Raw genomic sequence first — 16594 nt, 5'->3', positions numbered from 1 at the left:
AAGGAATCAGCACATCTGATGCAAATTATGTGACAACAGTCTCTATGAAAGAATGGTATCTTGACTGGCTGTGGAGAAAAATAAATCTTGTAAAAATAAAATAGTGTGTTGTATTCCTCCATAAAAACAGAGTAATTTCTGAGATGGTAGGATGCTAAGATGTGGGCTGGAGGAAAGGAAGAATGGGAACAGACAGTAGGGGTACATAGTTGTTTGCAATACAATGCATGATTGCTTTTAGAGATTCTTGGGATTATTTGGAAAGGGGGACTCTTCTGGGAATGCTAATCTCTATGATTTTTGGCAGAGAGAAAGGGTAGGAGAGAAAGCATGCTGTATTTCAGATGCTATTATTTTAGGAAAGCACCATTGTACAGAACAGGTAGGCTAAAGCCCATCAAACTCAGTGCTGCTAGTGCATCTGCTGTGTACGTCTCTGTGTATGTGTACAGCTGAAGATGTGAGATGTCCTCAGATCATTGCTGTTGTTTATTATTTATCATCAAGGTCACACCAAGGGAGAATACACCTCCACTTTAAATTTGGTGAACTTCCATGCCAAGTCAGGGGAATTGTCAGAATGGAATGCAAGAATTAGGTAATGAGTCTTACAGTAGTGGGGAGAAGTCAGACAGTGAGTCACTTTTGAATCTCTTCTACATGAAATATTTTCATTAGTATGTATGAGACAAACATTGCAACAACACACATGGGTGTCCCTCTACTGCTTTAAGCAAACGTTTTGCTTTCAGTTGCTACAGTGAGCTCAAAGTAGTATCTAACCTTACTAAAAGCTGAGATGCTTTCCAGTTAATATATTTAACCTGACATCATTTGCAAGTAATTTGAAGACAAAGAAGTGATGCAACTATAACCACTATCATCTAACTTTTGCAAGGAAGAAGAATAGCATAGATGAGATTTTAAAACATGACACATTAATACATCTTGGGCATAGGTGTCCTAGACATAAGGTCATCAGTTCTCTCTTTTTCTCAATCTGGTCATGTTCTTGTGTTTGAAATAAGCAGATGTCCTATATTCAACAGTTGTGCAGAATGTCATCAGAACTAGTAGTATGCAATGAATTTAAAGCAAATGCAAATGCTTTTTTTAAAAAAAAAAGATAAAAAAAACACATGATGTACATCATCCTAGCTGTTTACCCTGACTAACATATTCCAAGTAGCATATTTTTTAAGGAAAACTAAACAAAATAACTTCTCATTTTGAAAAGAAGCTCTTTTCTGTTTCTTCCAGTGCATTTGTGAAACAAACTGTAGAGCAACTTGTTTTGTAAAGGAAAAAAAAGCTACCCACCCTCACCAACCATTTGCCTGCACAGACTGAGAAGCATAACTACTGAGCTACAGTTTGTAGATTTGCTTACTTTATACCGGGGACAGGAGGGAAGAGGAAGAACAACAGTAAAAATAAGAAGTCAGAAAAATCTTTGGAAAAGACAATAGCCAAAGATTAAAATGTGGAGGTAGAAGCAGGTTTTAATTATAACATGGTTAGAAAAAATCTGCAGAAAGACTTGTCAGGTTGCAGTTCGTCCTAGTCTTGTCAATCACCGTTGTTGCCAGGCTCAAAAATGAAGTGCATAAGAGAAGTTTTTACATAGAAGTTGTAGAATATTGTCACTAAGCCACCCCCACACACCCATTTTATTTCACACTGACAAAAGCCGAGATGAATGAGTTGTTGTCTGGCCCTTCCCACTTTGTATAGTCATTGGCTGGCTTGGTTCTAAAAAGGATTTAAAAAAGGGGAATAATGTGCCTTTGCCTGGGATCTGAGACTGTCAGGGTGCTGAAAAGCTAATCTGTGAGCTGCCACCATGCAGATCTCTTGGGCTGTGTGCTCTGTCTGTGTCTTAATACAAATTGAATTTCAATCTGTGGAGGGGTGGCAAATGTTTAAAAATGATGCTACAGAAATCATTCCTGAGATCACTGAAAATACAGAAATACCAATGGAGCAGGCTTTCAGCGACAACAACACAATGAACCAGGCAAAGCATGGAGGAAGACACATACAACAAGCTCCAGACCCTAACGGTAAGAAAAATAACATCGTTATTACTGTTTTGGACCCTAACAGTGTGTAAAAGAATACTTGTTACCATGTATGTTTATTTACTAAAACCTTTAGGTGTGGACCTAATGCTGTGATAGGGAGTTGCATCTACTGTTGAAGAAGTGTCAATGTAAACACTAGAAGGAATATACCAGAATTTACTGATGAAAAATGTGGTCTATCTATTGAACAATCCTTAGGTACTACAATATGCATTCCTATTCTGCCCATCTGCTCTCTGCAGGCACAACTTCAATACATAAAACCTGTAGAAGTTTTAACTTAAATTTCTCTGTGTTTTGTGCTTGCAAGCACTGCAAGGAAATATGACAAGTCATCTTTTTCTCTTTGATGTTAGGATGGGGCAGTGGGTTAACAGTGCAGAATTCTTAATATTTAGAAAGAGTCACGCTAGGGAAGTCTAAGCTCATACTGCAGAAATGGCACATGGAGGCTGCATTCAGCTAGATGAGAGAAGCGTCCTGCTCAATGTCCTTTGCCAGCAGCCAGACTTTCAGCCAGATTCCAGCAGCCAAAAAGCTGTTATGAACAGTTAAAGCACTCCCAAGGCAAATTCATGCCCACATGAATTGGAGAAGACTTTATTTCGCAGGGGTGTGCAAGCTTGGAGTCAGTTTGGCAACTTTAACAGCACTGACATACTTCATAATATACTTTCACAGCATTTGGCCAGATGTCTGACATAAGCAATGATGCAAAACTCAAGCTTTGTGTGGAGAGATGGAAGATGGGGAGTTAGCACCAAATAGTGAAAGGTAGTTTTAAGGAAGTGTTCTACTGGCAAATAGGACAAACTTGGTATTCCAGACTGACACATTTGGCCACAAAATGCATGCAGCAATAAGTCAAACTTACAATTTCCACTATTGTGCATTGCAGATCTGAGCTAGCCTTCTTTTTCTGGGGACAACTGGAAGGGAATTGTGTTTTTCTGCTGCAGCTGTCAGTTAAGGTGTTTAAAACCATAGCATTAACAGTATTTTAAAAGCAAAAAAGTGATGTTTTTGAGAGTATGACTTTATAAGGGTCTTAAATCCTTAAAGGGGGAGCCCTCTGCTTCTCACAGGCAGCCCCACCAAGCACCAGGTCACAGCAGGTAGTTTTGTTGTTACATCTGAATACCTTCATTTTTTAGCCTGTTACTACTCTGACATCAACTGGGAGGAAACTGTACCACTGATACATGCGTATTTTTTTAAGAGGAAAGGGCATTTACTTAAGAAAGAGAGAGGGACTGGACAGTTATTCAAAATATGCAATGGTCTTGCATACTTATTTTAACATCTTTAACACAAGGAATCAAAATGATGATCCAAAGTGGCCAGACCTTCCTGGGACACATGGCTTTGCACCAGACCATGAATAATTTTGCAGTATGTGGAACTTGCACACATACAGGACAGGACATATATGCACAGAAAATAAACCTATACAGCTGAGGCAAATGCGCATGTGTTTAACTGTATCTGCCTGTGTGCTGTGGTGGTACAATACACCTGATTCAGAGCATTATTTTTTAAATAGACACAATTTTCTTGAATGCTTAGGGAACTTGGGAGGATTAGACTAAGTGCATGTGGAGTTTAGTTGTCAGCATTTTTGTCACAGCATTATAACAAGGATAATTTCCTTTCATTAATGCAGTCCTTAAAACTTTTAAAACATGAAATCTTGCTAGCTGTACTTTGCTAAATATAAACCTGAGCACTAAAAATCATGTTTCTTCACAGGAAAAATAAAAATTAAGATGTCTGTACAAATACTGTTCTATCACTAATGACACAGGGTCAGAATTCTCTTTTGAGGTACTAAGGAGGGAACCACCTTGTGCACAGCAAGGAGAATGAGCCTAACACACAGCCTTCTGTTTGTAAGCTGACCTTTGAGGATCTCCACCACACGTAGCATTCCCAAGTTAAAACTATCCTTTTGACTAAAAGAACACTAACATGTTTATCTAGATGAAGTTCTTTGATATGCACCTTCACAAATAAAATTCTGTGTTCCAAACAAGTAAATTAGCTAAGCATGTCACCTGGCATACGAGACACCTTTGGAAAAAGTCTGTTTCTGCAATTGGAAAGTTTTTCTAAATCCTTAATGCTAAAAAATCTTGTATTTTCTAATGTTTCATTTGCCTATAGCTATACATTGAGAAAAAGGAGAGGAAAAACCATTGTAAGGTTCCTAATAAGCCAGAAGATGCCTCTAGCTATCTGAAGCAAATTATGCGGGACATGGGATTATTGCAGAGAGCAGTAAACCTGGAAAACCTAATGCCTGAAGAGTGGGAATTCCTTAGCACTGTTGTTATCTGCTAATTTCCCCAACCTGGAACACATTATGCTAGTTAAAAATCACTTAAGAAACACTTTCTTTGTTGCAAAAGATTTTAAATCTGGAATCAACCTCTGAAGTCAATAGAGTTAAAGCAGAGCAATGGGAGAAGGTTTTGCCCACAGGTAAGCGAGGTAATCCCATGGAAATTTCCCATGAAGTAACCACTGCTTCTGGGGTTACTCTTCAGAAGCTCCACTGCCCACCCGTACAATCCTGACATGGAATTTACCTCGTGGCAAGAGAAGGATTTTATTTATCAATTTGAGTATTGTTATTCAAGGGTCTCATAACTAGAGTAGCCAAATGTTCAGAAGCAGCATGAGTGAGTCTTTGGAGATACTGTTCCCAAAATCTGCCATTCAGTATGTCCGGCTTGTATCTAGCTCAGAGCTAGATATCTGCTGCAGAAACAAGTGCTTTCTCAAGGATTGGGAAGAAAGTAGGCAGTAATTAATGTGTTTCTTGTTTGCAGATGCTTCTGACTTTAGCTGCAGAGAAATGCGAACCAACCGCTATGTCACAGAGGGGTCTTGCCGCAGCATCAAACCTGTCAAGGAACTCGTCTGCTCTGGTCAGTGTGTCCCCTCACACCTCCTTCCCAACTCTATTGGTAGAGGGAAATGGTGGCGTCAGAATGCCCTGGATTATCGCTGCATTCCTGCTCACACTCGCACGCAGCGCATCCAGATGGCTTGTCCCGAGGAAGAGACTCGGACTTACAAATTCCGAGCTGTCACGTCCTGCAAATGCAAGCGCTACACTCGCTACCACAACCAGTCTGAGCTGAAGGACTTCGGCAAGGAAACTGTCAGGCCTCAGAAGAACAAGAAGCCTCGTCTCTCCAGAGCCAGGAGCAGCAAATCTAACCAGCATGAGTTAGAAAATGCTTATTAGAAGGTGGCTCTGAGTGGTACAGCCTAGCAGCTCTGGATATTTTACAAAACATCAAACAGCACTCACAGGCCACAGCATGACGTTCTGACTGCAGCAGGTTCCAATTCCTTCTGCTAAGCTGAGTCAAAGGCTCACATAGTCAAAAATCTGTCAGATTATAGCAGTTATGGTCTGATAAAACAATGAGATAAACCGAGCTGGAGGTAGCAACGCCTAAATTCAGTATGAGGAGAGGTACACCTTGGAGATTCACATGAGGTCACGTGGCTGGTACAAGTAGGAAGGCAGAGGAAAGTGAAGTTGTTATGGTGACAAACACACTTTGTTAGAAGTCATTCTACTCACTTTAAGTGAAGAGAACACTGAGATCCCTTTCCTACCTTTCTAAGTGCCATGATGCAGGACAAGCGTGCAACTAGGGAAGCACCAGGAGAGTTACTACTCTCTGAATGAGTTATAGAAAGTTAGTGATAGCAGGGGTTTCAACAGTTATGGTGACTGAAATCAAATTGTTGGGAAATTAACATCCTGTCAGATGTCCTCATGCCCCAGCTGTTTCCTCTAAAACACAAAAATTAAAATATGACACTCGTGTTCTGAAAACTAAAGTGAAAGTGTGACAAATCTATCATAACTAAAAGACTGTAGGATCAACATTCAAAAATGAGACTTGACAACTAAAACCTTATTTGGTTTAGGGGCAATGATTTGTTTCAGGAACAATTAAACAAATTCTACTAATTGGAGCAGATTTATGAAATGGATGCTCCTCTCAAACCAGATAACCTCACTGATGTTTGTCCTACAAACAGCTAACAATGTGCATAATGTAAGATAAAAGAAATTGATTATTCCTTATTTCCTTGGACACAATTTACTTTAGTCTCAATTTACATTTGCTGTTCTGTAGAGTTTGGATTATCTAACCATACACTTTGTAGTGCTAAGACTGTGCAAGCCAAGTTCTGGGAGTAAGGTGCTGGTTCTGCATTAAAAGTGAGCCTTTGCTAATTTTAAAGTCATTAATTCCTCTAGAAAAGTCTTTGGTATGTGCAGCCTCGGTAAGTCCTTAGTTTGACAGCAACTTTGCTTTACTTAGCTTCTCCACATTCAGACTGATGTTTGTGTTTTTACTTTAAAGAATATTATTAGAAAGTGAATCATCACATTCTGTATATATCCTGTAGAAGTGCTAAGCCTAGTATCAGATGAACACAGTTTGGGATGAAGACAGTTCCTCACTGTTCTTATTTTCTGTGTAGACTTTATGCTGAAATCATATAAACTATGGAAATTTGCGATATTGATAGATTTTGCAATTGTTTTTTTTTTTTTTGTTGGACCAGAACCTAGAAAGAAAAGGTATTGTTTCAGAGAGTGAATTACATATTTATTTTTTTCTCAGAAATTATTTATGCAAAGTTTTTCCTTGTAGAGAATAAGATGTACTACTGCTTTAAAAATATTAGTCTGCTATTTTTAATTTTAAATACATTGTTAATAAAGTAGAAACAATTATTAATTATAGGAAGACTCATTGATTTTCAGCTATAGTATAAAGCTGATTTGCTACAAAACCAGGAAATTACAGAACAGGCAGGGTGTTGACTGCAGTTTCTGTGATAGAGGGTGTCAGGGTCCTTAATTCTTAATCAGTAACACACATGTCTCTAAAGAAACTCCATCCTGGAACTTCTTGCTCCAATGGACAACATTTATCATGGAAAAAGTCTCCCAGGGCTGATGTGGAGCTCAGAACTATTTCAATATTCTCATTTCTGCTTCCCCTGGGGAAGAAAAACTCATCCGATTTCAGTTTCCCTCCTACTCCCAGTGACATTTCCTGATTCATACGTTCACAACCTGATAAAGCCACGAAAGAAAACAAGAAGTCTGTGAACTGTTGATCAAGATTTCTTGATTGAAATCTGATTGCTTCAGATTTCTCTCATTGAAAAAAAAGAAGTGTGGAATCCCCTTGCAAGTGCTGTCAAGCAAGAGTTAAACTTCTTAACAATTTGATATTGTAGACCTATGCCCATTTTCATTTATAAGGCCATGTTATTTAAGAAATAAAGACGTTTTTCCAATGGAGTTGGGGACAACTGGGCTTGGACTGCACATAGCATCCAGATATTTCAATGCAGCCAGTAGACAGGGTGTCCTTTCACTACTATTATTTGATACCTTACATAAAAACCTAATATAAACAGTTGTCCTGTCTGTGACAACATTTTCCAGACTTATCTTTGACTTTATGAATTTGGCACTTGGGGCTTAATTTTTTGAAATCAGCATGAACACCTGCAAGTGCTTCTTAAGCAAGAAAGGCAGTTCAGTGCCTCTGAAAAACTATTCCGTAGTCTCACTGGCATCTAAAGTTACTGGAATATTGTTTTTTAAATGCTAACTGTAATAAGCCAGTGAAAGAGACTTATTCCACTTTATCTGAGACTTCATGCTGGATTCCAGGCAGTTCAGAAGTATAGGGCCTGCTGGAGGTGAATCGGTAATATCTTTCTCCCAAACATTTCACCTTAAGATGTCCTCTTCCAAAAACACACCCAGTCATCCCACACAGTTGTCTTCTACCAAAAACGCAAAAGTTTCCTGCTGCTGAGCTGCGATTCAGAATCTTGCAGTTTTCTGACTTACATTGTAATTATTGGTCCTTTGCATGTTATAAAAGCTTTTACAAGAATGCCAATGGACAGGGAGTCCTGACACACTTATTCTATTATATTTCCTCTCAATACCCATCCTGTTTACAGTTGCTTCTCACTGGTTTCTTACCATAGGTTTACAGGGGATTAGATGAGCAGTCTGCAGATATGCTTAGTCTTCTGTAATCTTACTCCTGAAGCAGTCCCCTCCAACCACCTGTTCTGCAATTCATGTTATCAGGAGAGGAACAGGAAATAGTAGTGTTCTGCAAACAGCTGGATAAATCAAAATGTAAGATGTTTCATAGAGGCAGACTGCTACATTCCCTCCCCCCCCACCCCGAGTTCTTTTCAAACAGAGCATTTGGGTTTGTGTATTTGTTTTCACGCGCTCTCTCCTTTTTTTTGAAATCTCTAATAAAGGTGTGCATGATTTTAGCCTCAGATAGTACATATTACTTACAGCTGTTAGTAGGGCTCTAGAACAAGACAGAAATTTAGAGAGTGACTTACTGGTCTAATAAACTATGTCAATGTTTGGTGAAAGCATTATTTACGACTCAAGGGACATGCTGTACATACGAGATGCCATCTCTAACTGGGTGTTTGAGAATACATGTCTGCAGGAAATTTCAGTTTGTCTTTCACACCATATCTATACACTTCCAATTCTTTCCAAAGAAAAAAACTTGATACTGTACACAGAGGAAATAACTGAAAACAGAGCAACTTTATAGGTTGTCCTTACATCAGTGAAGCATTACCTGACACAAGACATACATGGGTCAGGCTCTTCCAGAGTAACAAATACTCCAAAGGAGCTTTGTAATGGGCAGAGACCTGATGTGTGCTCCTTTTACAGAAGCATTAAATAGTTTTTCTTCAGGACTATAAACTCTTCAGGCAAAAGTGATTTTCTTCATTGTAATTTTTACAATAAAATAGCACAATGGTGCGTAATTTAGGTGCTACTGAACTGTAAGTAGTAACAGGTCACTGGATTTACCTTCACTTGGCTGGAGACAGCTGTCTGTCAGCAGCTGAACAAGTGTCATAATGCGTAGTCCACAGGAAAACAATCAAGTTGCTTATTTTCAGACAGGATGCATGATTTCTCCAAATCAGCTCTGAACATTCATTTGTCTTCCATGTTTATTTCCAGCTTCTGTAGACAACAAACTGTGGTGCACTCTCTACAATTTGCTCACTGACTTACAATAAATAGTCAGTGTGCCTACTTTATTTCTTTTTCTGGCAAAAATACGACTCTGCTATTATTCAGAGAAAGATAAATTTACAGGCAGCACCAACAGTCTCCTGGTATCCACAAAGTCCCAAAGATTTTGCACGAGGTTCAATTTTTTAATTATAAATTGCACAATAAAGAACATAACTTTATCCAGTGAGGCCCTAGGCCCAGAAAACACATTATGCTTGTGTTCTGGAAATGTGGTTGAGGAAGTCAGCGTGATGAAATACGGAATGAATAAACATGTATTTTTTTAGCCATATGACATCAACTTGTAATTAGCTTGTTTCACTCAAATTAGTGCAGTATATGGGCACACAGAACAACTTTTCTATAGTAAACAGTCTCAAAAGTCTTAAATGAACATAGAACATATTTATATGTAGCTCGAGTTTGGATTGAACATAATGTGCACCTGTAATTTGAAATTTGAATAAACTGAAACTCCTCTTGATAGGCAAGTAATGGAAGTCCATCTTTAAAATAACTCACAGTTTAAAATAAAGCCAGTATGAGTTGCAGAACTTGCAACAAACACAGCTGATGTTACTCAGTTATACAAAACAGTGCAACTGCTCCGCTTTCAGTCTTAGACCCATCAAGGGACAATTCTGCACAGTTTTTTTCCAGTTGTATGCAAAGGGATGGATATTTCGCTTCTGTTCCCAGAATTGTGGGAACAGTTTTTACACTGAGTGCTGTTGCAACATCAAGCTGCAGTGTGTGACGTTCGAGGCTCCCAGTGCCTGATTGTCTCTTCATTGAATTAGGAATATGTTGCTTTTCTGTATTTTTTGATGCCACAATGAATTTTACTCTCACTGGAGTATAATAAATATACTGTTCCTGAAGCCTAAAGGGAAGGAAGTAATGCTGATTTTTGTGTCTCCATTAACCATTCCTGACACTGTATCATGAACTAGCTATTTCTTTCTATCCTAAAAGCTCTCAATGCTCTTTTATGAGGACAGGTTATTATTGTGAAAATAGGATAATAAAACTAATCAGAAAAAACCTGAGCAGAGGTAAAACTCATCAGCGCAAGCCCTGCTAATTCTGAAATACAAGTATAACAAACACAGCCAATCTTCAAAACATTCTCTCACCTCTACTGCATCACAGTATGAGGCTAAATTGAACACTTCCAGGGAGGAGGCATCCGCAGCTTCTCTGGGCAACCTGTTCCAGTGCCTCACCATCCCCACAGTAAAGAATTTCTTCCTAATAACTGACCTAAATCTACCCTCTTTCAGTTTAAAACCATTGCCCCTCATCCTATCACTAGAGTCCCTCCCCATCTTTCCTGGAAGGCTGCTATAAGGCCTCCCCACAGCCTTCTCTTCTCCAGGCTGATCAGCCCCAATGCTCAGCCTGTGCTCATAAGCGAGGTGCTCCATCCCACTCACCATCTTTGTGGCCTCTTCTGGACTAGCTCCAACAGGTCCATGTCCTTATGATGGGGGCCTCAGAGCTGAATGCAGTGCTCCAGGTGAGGTCTCACCAGAGTGGAGCAGAGGGGCAGAATCCCCTCCCCTCACCCTAACGGCCATGCTGCTGGGGATGCAGCCCAGGGTATGGTTTGCTTTCTGGGCTGCAAGCACACATTGCTGGGTCACGTTGAGCTTCTCATCAACAAGCACCTCCAAGTACTCTCCTCAGGGCTACTCTCAACCCATTCTCTGCCCAGCCTGCACCCATGTTTGGGATTGCCTTGACCCAGATGCAGGACCTTGCACTTGGCCTTGTTGAACTTCATGAAGGTCACACAGGCCTATCTCTCTAGCCTGTCAAGGTCCCTCTGGGTGGCATCCCTTCCCTCTAGAGTATCAACCACACCAGTCAGCTTGGTGTAATTTTGAACACTTTAGTATCTAAGCTAGTAATCCTTCCCAGTCCTGCTTCTCCCTGATGCTACCACGGGCTGACTGGTTCACGCTGGTGTCATGAACATTCATTTTAGCCATCCCAGGTGAGGCAGTGTGTGATGTGAATCACTTTTTGCCACGTATTGACTACTCACATTCTAACTGATCTAAATGGGGCTCTCATGACACTTCGGCAGTAGCACTTTAGATTGAAAATGTCCCTTTCTTATGAATTTGTACAGCGCCCAGGATGTGGAAACATTGGTCTGTGCTTGGTGTCCATAAGGGTAATGCCATGATTTTAATCTCAAAGGGAAGCAGTCCCAAATCTTTGACTGAGTTACAAGTCCAAAGTCATGCATATCCCTACTGAAGACTCCCACATCAGGCTGTTTGTAGTATTAACCTTCAGACTCAAGCTTTCTTGTTCATGGCTTTCCTGACAATTTAAATATACTCTCAAACCAAGGAATAAAAGTGTATTTATTTCATGGTTATCAAGCCCCTAAATTAAACAGACAGCTTTATCGCTTCGCCAACAATTTAATGCTTGTGGCATGAGGTTATTTCAATGCCTTAAGAAAACATCTCAGCTCTGGCTAAATAAACAACTTGTGTCATTCTTCATTCAGGCTACCAGATTCTTTGGTGTAAAAACTTTGCTTAGGAGAGGCCTTGGGACATAGTGGCTCCTCTGAGGCTATTTACATCTGTCAGATTCTCTAATCTCTTCTTCCTTCCTTCCTCCTGTCTATTTCCTTCCCCTTCACTGTAAAATGGCTAGTATTTAACTCTAATGCTTCCAGTCTGCACAACATGCTTTTAGAATTGGGTGGTTGTTCGGGTTTTGTTGTGTTGTGTGTTGTTTTTTTTTTATAACCAGAAATAAGGCTTAATTTAACGTAATTACTCTCCCATTTGGAGGGTTTTGCTATTTGCAGGGCCTTATTTTTTTCTAGTCAAATTAGCAGGAGAAGTTAGTTTTAAAAGTGATAGTTTTCTTCTAAAATTGTTCTTCATATTAAGGGTGGTGCTCAGAACCAGAAACTTTTCACTCATGATGAATTTCTGTGTGTCTAGAAACAAAAGTAGTGCTATCAGGAAATCATTATTGAGGGGAGAGAGGACAGACAATTGCATAGAATGCCAATGAATTGAGAAAATGCATGTGAAATTTCAGCCTGCTCATCAATTAATAGGGGCCTCTGAATAAATTAATCTTCAAATCAGAGGTGTCCGGGGTCCTCCTAGGAGCCAAAGTAGTCCCAGTCATTTTAAAAGACGTGTTTTTCTAGAATTAGTTATGTCATTGACATCTCTAATATGGCATCAAGAGCTAACAATCAGTTATAAGGATTATTCTTTGGACTTGCAGTTGCAACAAGAAGAGAACAACAGTACTTTGTGGAGTGAAAAGTGTTAATGCAAACATTCTATGGAGCATAGTTCAGTGACAGGAATTAGTGAACAGGAGATCCTTACTGGGAAAACTGGCATAATCTCAGAATTTAAGCATCATATCCTCAAGCATGTCCCTTTCTTCTATTTGGAAATGCTGCCTGTCTAAAATTTAAGGATTTTAGCTAGTTTTTCAGTATTTTAGGATGCTTGGAACTTCAAAGAGGCCATCAGATGTGTGTGCAACGGATTTGTAGCATAGTCTGAAAAGACAGTCTGCATGAGCAATAAACTCAGTCCACGTGCAATTTACTTTTAAGATACACAGCTCTCAAATACATAATTCCATCTTGGTCAGCAGTACCATCACCCTGTATTTACTGAAATACACCACTCTTATTTTGAAGTACGTTACATGCAGATGCTATACCCAATGACTTTGAATTTACTTGTATTTCTCTGCAAACAGTGAAAATATAACTTTATGTATATATATATAGTGCTCTGCTATTTAGAGGGCAAATTGAAGACCCAAGAGCAGTGGAAATAATACATGCCTAAAGGCATTCACTTAACCCCCTCCAACTTATTATAGAAAGTTTATGGGTGGTCTTTGGGGCGATGGCAGGTATACTAAAAGCGTATTTAGAACTGGCTCTTTCAGTGAGACCTCACACACGAGTCTGATGACAAGCTGGTCCAGGAAAGTTTTTTGGTGTTTTTTTTTTTTAAAAAAGCGCATAACTGAGAAGAAAATCTTGTCCAAGAGAAAACTGCAACCAATCTTGGTTTCAGTGGAGCTGTACTGATTTTTGACATCTGGATCCTAAGACAATATTTGAAGGACCATCACCCAGATTAAATTTATGCAGTTTAAAAAAGATCTTTTTACTTATGAAAGACCAAAAAAGCCATACTAATCAGCAAAAAGAAACACATTTAGCAGGAATAATGGAAGGATTCTTCACATTTGCAGCACCTGATTTTAATTTTAAATTAGTTAACATTCAAGACATTCACTTAGCAGAAAATAATTTCAGAGATTTTCTTGGGTCATTTAATATGAACACCTAGACTCTGGGGACTACTTCTAAGGGAGAGTGGTCTGGAAACTGACTGAGAAAAATTACCCTATTTTGAATATGTTCGCTCCACAGGAGAGTACACCTCCATTGGGAATTTCCAGGTGTCTGCAAATTTTAAAAGCTTGAAAAAGCTTTCTTCTGATTACTTAGGTATGAAAAAACCTCAAATATAATTATGACACATTCCCAAGTAAAATTAAACAAATCTTGCAAAATGCCTCATCAACGAGGAACTCTTTGGACCTTATTCCATAGTTGCCAAAGAGAAGCCTTTCCTATTATAGCTATGTGTAACCTTCTCCATGCTAGCTTGCATTGTCACTCCCTTTATATCAGAAATATGGTGGAGAATCACATTTTAAATTCAGTCATCTTAAAAAATCTTCTGTTGCACTCTGAGAGCCCTTTCTGCTCACATCTCTTTCTAGTTTATAGAATGGACTTCTGTGCAGCTCGCAGGATGTGTAGATTAAGCAAGACCCATGTTCTTAAGAAGACAAAAGCTGTCTGTTAGACTCAGCTGCATGCTGTGCTCCTGGAGAGATAGCTTTCTCAGTATCGGTGAATGTAGAATTAGTGATGGTTTGCAAAATCAAGCATCAGCCCTTTTAGTCCAGTTACATACATAGGTGTGAGTTACATCTCTTGAGAGCCAAAACTGAGAATTCTAAGTAACATTTAATCTCTCAAAAATAAGCATACACACTTAGTAGGTAAGAATATTTGAATTTAATGCTTAAGCTTAATAACCTCTCAGAATAGGAGTAAACAAGGATTAACTTGTCAGTTGGTTTAAGCTGAGCTCTCTCTTTTGAATTCATTTAAATTACATTTTTTGCATGCACTTGAGGACAAGGCCAAGTACATAGTTTACCTTAAAAAAACAGCACATCCTTTTGGACATACTTTGTAGTAAATCAGCGCATAGCAGTGATATTTTGAAATATTTTTACTCAGATGTGATATTAAACTCTATACAGGTATCAGGTAGGATTTTTCTTTAGTCTTCTTTTAGTATTATATTAATAAATATTGCTCTCTTCCTTAACATATTCAGAATTTTACATTTTAATTTTCAGCAGGAAAAAAATTGCAGTGGTGCAGCTCCCTCCCCAGGCCACTTGGCAATCTCAGGATAAGCCAACATTGTGTCCTGGTCTTGGTTACAAGTGCAGTGAGTTGGACCATCAAGCACTCCCTAATCCTACCTGGAACCCCTGCTACCTCTATCATAGCCTTATCTGGTACGTGCCAGAACTGTACAGTCTGTAAAGTACTGGAATTGTGAGGTTGCTGCTGAGATACCAGAATCACCTAACACAGGTTGTGGCCAGAATGGAAAAACACTGACCAAAGTTAATCATCTCGCAGACCCTTTGAGCCCCCTGGGATTGCAGCGGGCTGTGACACAGGATCTCCCTCTGGGCTGGGATGCTCCTCAGGGCAGATTTTGTGAGGTTCAATGATTGTCCACTGATAGATGCCAGTGAAGGAGAAAGGTTCACTGATCGTCCACTGATAAATGCTGACGAAGGAGAAAAGTAAGTAACTCCATACAACTTGTGCAAAGGGAAATTCTGGTCTTGGTTAACGGCTGTGTTTGTGTCTGTGTATGTGTGATTTGATGTGAAAACCCTGCTCTAAGTCTCGTGTGAACCTTGCCATTCTTGGATCTTTAACTAAGTCGCTGTTTTGATTATAGCAATTTTTGTTGAATCACTCTCATAATTACCCAATAATTGTGTCATTAATTATCAGACAATTTAGTCTTGTGATTTACCGTAACAGTGCCAATAAATCTTAAATTGCTACTACCCCAAAACTGTGTAAAATCTATTCAGCGGCAAATTGGTGTAGTTGGCCAGATCCTAAATCACTCATTTGTGACACAAGTGTAGACACTGTCTGTCATATTTTTCTGGTTGTAACTGCAGAGAAAATTATAGCATGCTGTCTTGTCCACGGTTAAGAATCACAGGGAATGTGATGATGTTAAAAAGTGTATCAACAACCATAAAATGGATTTATGCTTTCTAACTGGGAAAAAAATGAAAAAAGAAAAAAAAAATTAAAATTCGAACTTGCTGGCCTGGTTCATTTGCCTATTTCTAAAGAACAGAGGAAAACAGAACCTGCTCATGCTTTGGTTGAGAAGCTGAACAATCTTATTGCCTTACAAGAGTGCACTGAATAAATGTATTTTAAACACTAAATAATACAGTGGTGGGATTTACACTTAGACTAAAAAAAAGGCCCATATGTACAGTGTTGCTATGTATTCTTTTTCAATACTGTGACACACATCATTATGTTGCCACTGTTAAAAGTTAAATTTATTTCTAATCAGGTAGACAAATTTAAAAGGACTAAAACCAGCTGGGACATTTAAAGTAGTTCTAGTCATGGGGGTCAGCACTTAGCTGTTACAAATAACAGATATTTAAAGCAGTCCCTTCTGTGTAGATAAATTATACTAAATGCAAAACATGGTAAAATACAGTCAGCAGGTACATTGTAAAAACTTTCAGGCTGCAAGTTCTTCATCTATGGGACTGAAAAATCCCACCCCAGTGAAGGCAGTTAGCACTGTACAGTATAAATATAAAATAATAACAGAATAAAATAGCAAAAGAAAAGCTGGTTAAACATTCTGACGCTTCCAAGAAAAACCAAAGCCTCATATTGTGAAAGGCACTTAGTGCCCTTGAAGAGGATATTTTGTGCTGCCACCAGCTTGAGGGCTTTACAAGATTTAATTGCAGAGTGGGTTGAGTCAGGAGACTGTCACTGGAAGGAGAGATGTGGTTAGCATCTACTTTTTTTTTTCCTGAGAACATAAATTTTTTTTGCTTGCTACTTAACTACGTGGGAGAGGGTTTGCTTTTTTATAGTGCCTTTTTTTTCTTTTTTTTTCATTTAAGAATACTGGAAAGAGTTTTTAACAACTGTGAAAGTGATTAAGCTGTGTATGTATTTCTAAAAGACCCTCTTTGTTTA

At 38.9% G+C, this 16594-nt stretch overlaps 1 protein-coding gene across 1 annotated transcript; it reads left to right on the top strand.

The window, feature by feature from the left end:
* The first annotated feature begins 223 nt into the window (after positions 1-223).
* SOST (sclerostin) lies at positions 224-10040 on the top strand. The gene is made up of 2 exons (XM_075443736.1): positions 224-2063; positions 4916-10040. The coding sequence occupies exons 1-2, from the start codon at positions 1844-1846 to the stop codon at positions 5335-5337; spliced, it is 642 nt and encodes a 213-aa protein (XP_075299851.1). The 5' UTR covers positions 224-1843; the 3' UTR covers positions 5338-10040.
* Positions 10041-16594: the final 6554 nt, after the last annotated feature.

The sequence above is a fragment of the Opisthocomus hoazin genome, chromosome 26, assembly GCF_030867145.1.
Source record: "Opisthocomus hoazin isolate bOpiHoa1 chromosome 26, bOpiHoa1.hap1, whole genome shotgun sequence".
Taxonomy (NCBI): Eukaryota; Metazoa; Chordata; class Aves; order Opisthocomiformes; family Opisthocomidae; genus Opisthocomus; species Opisthocomus hoazin.
Note: the sequence above shows the minus strand (reverse complement) of the source record. Positions and strands in the feature narration are given on the sequence as shown.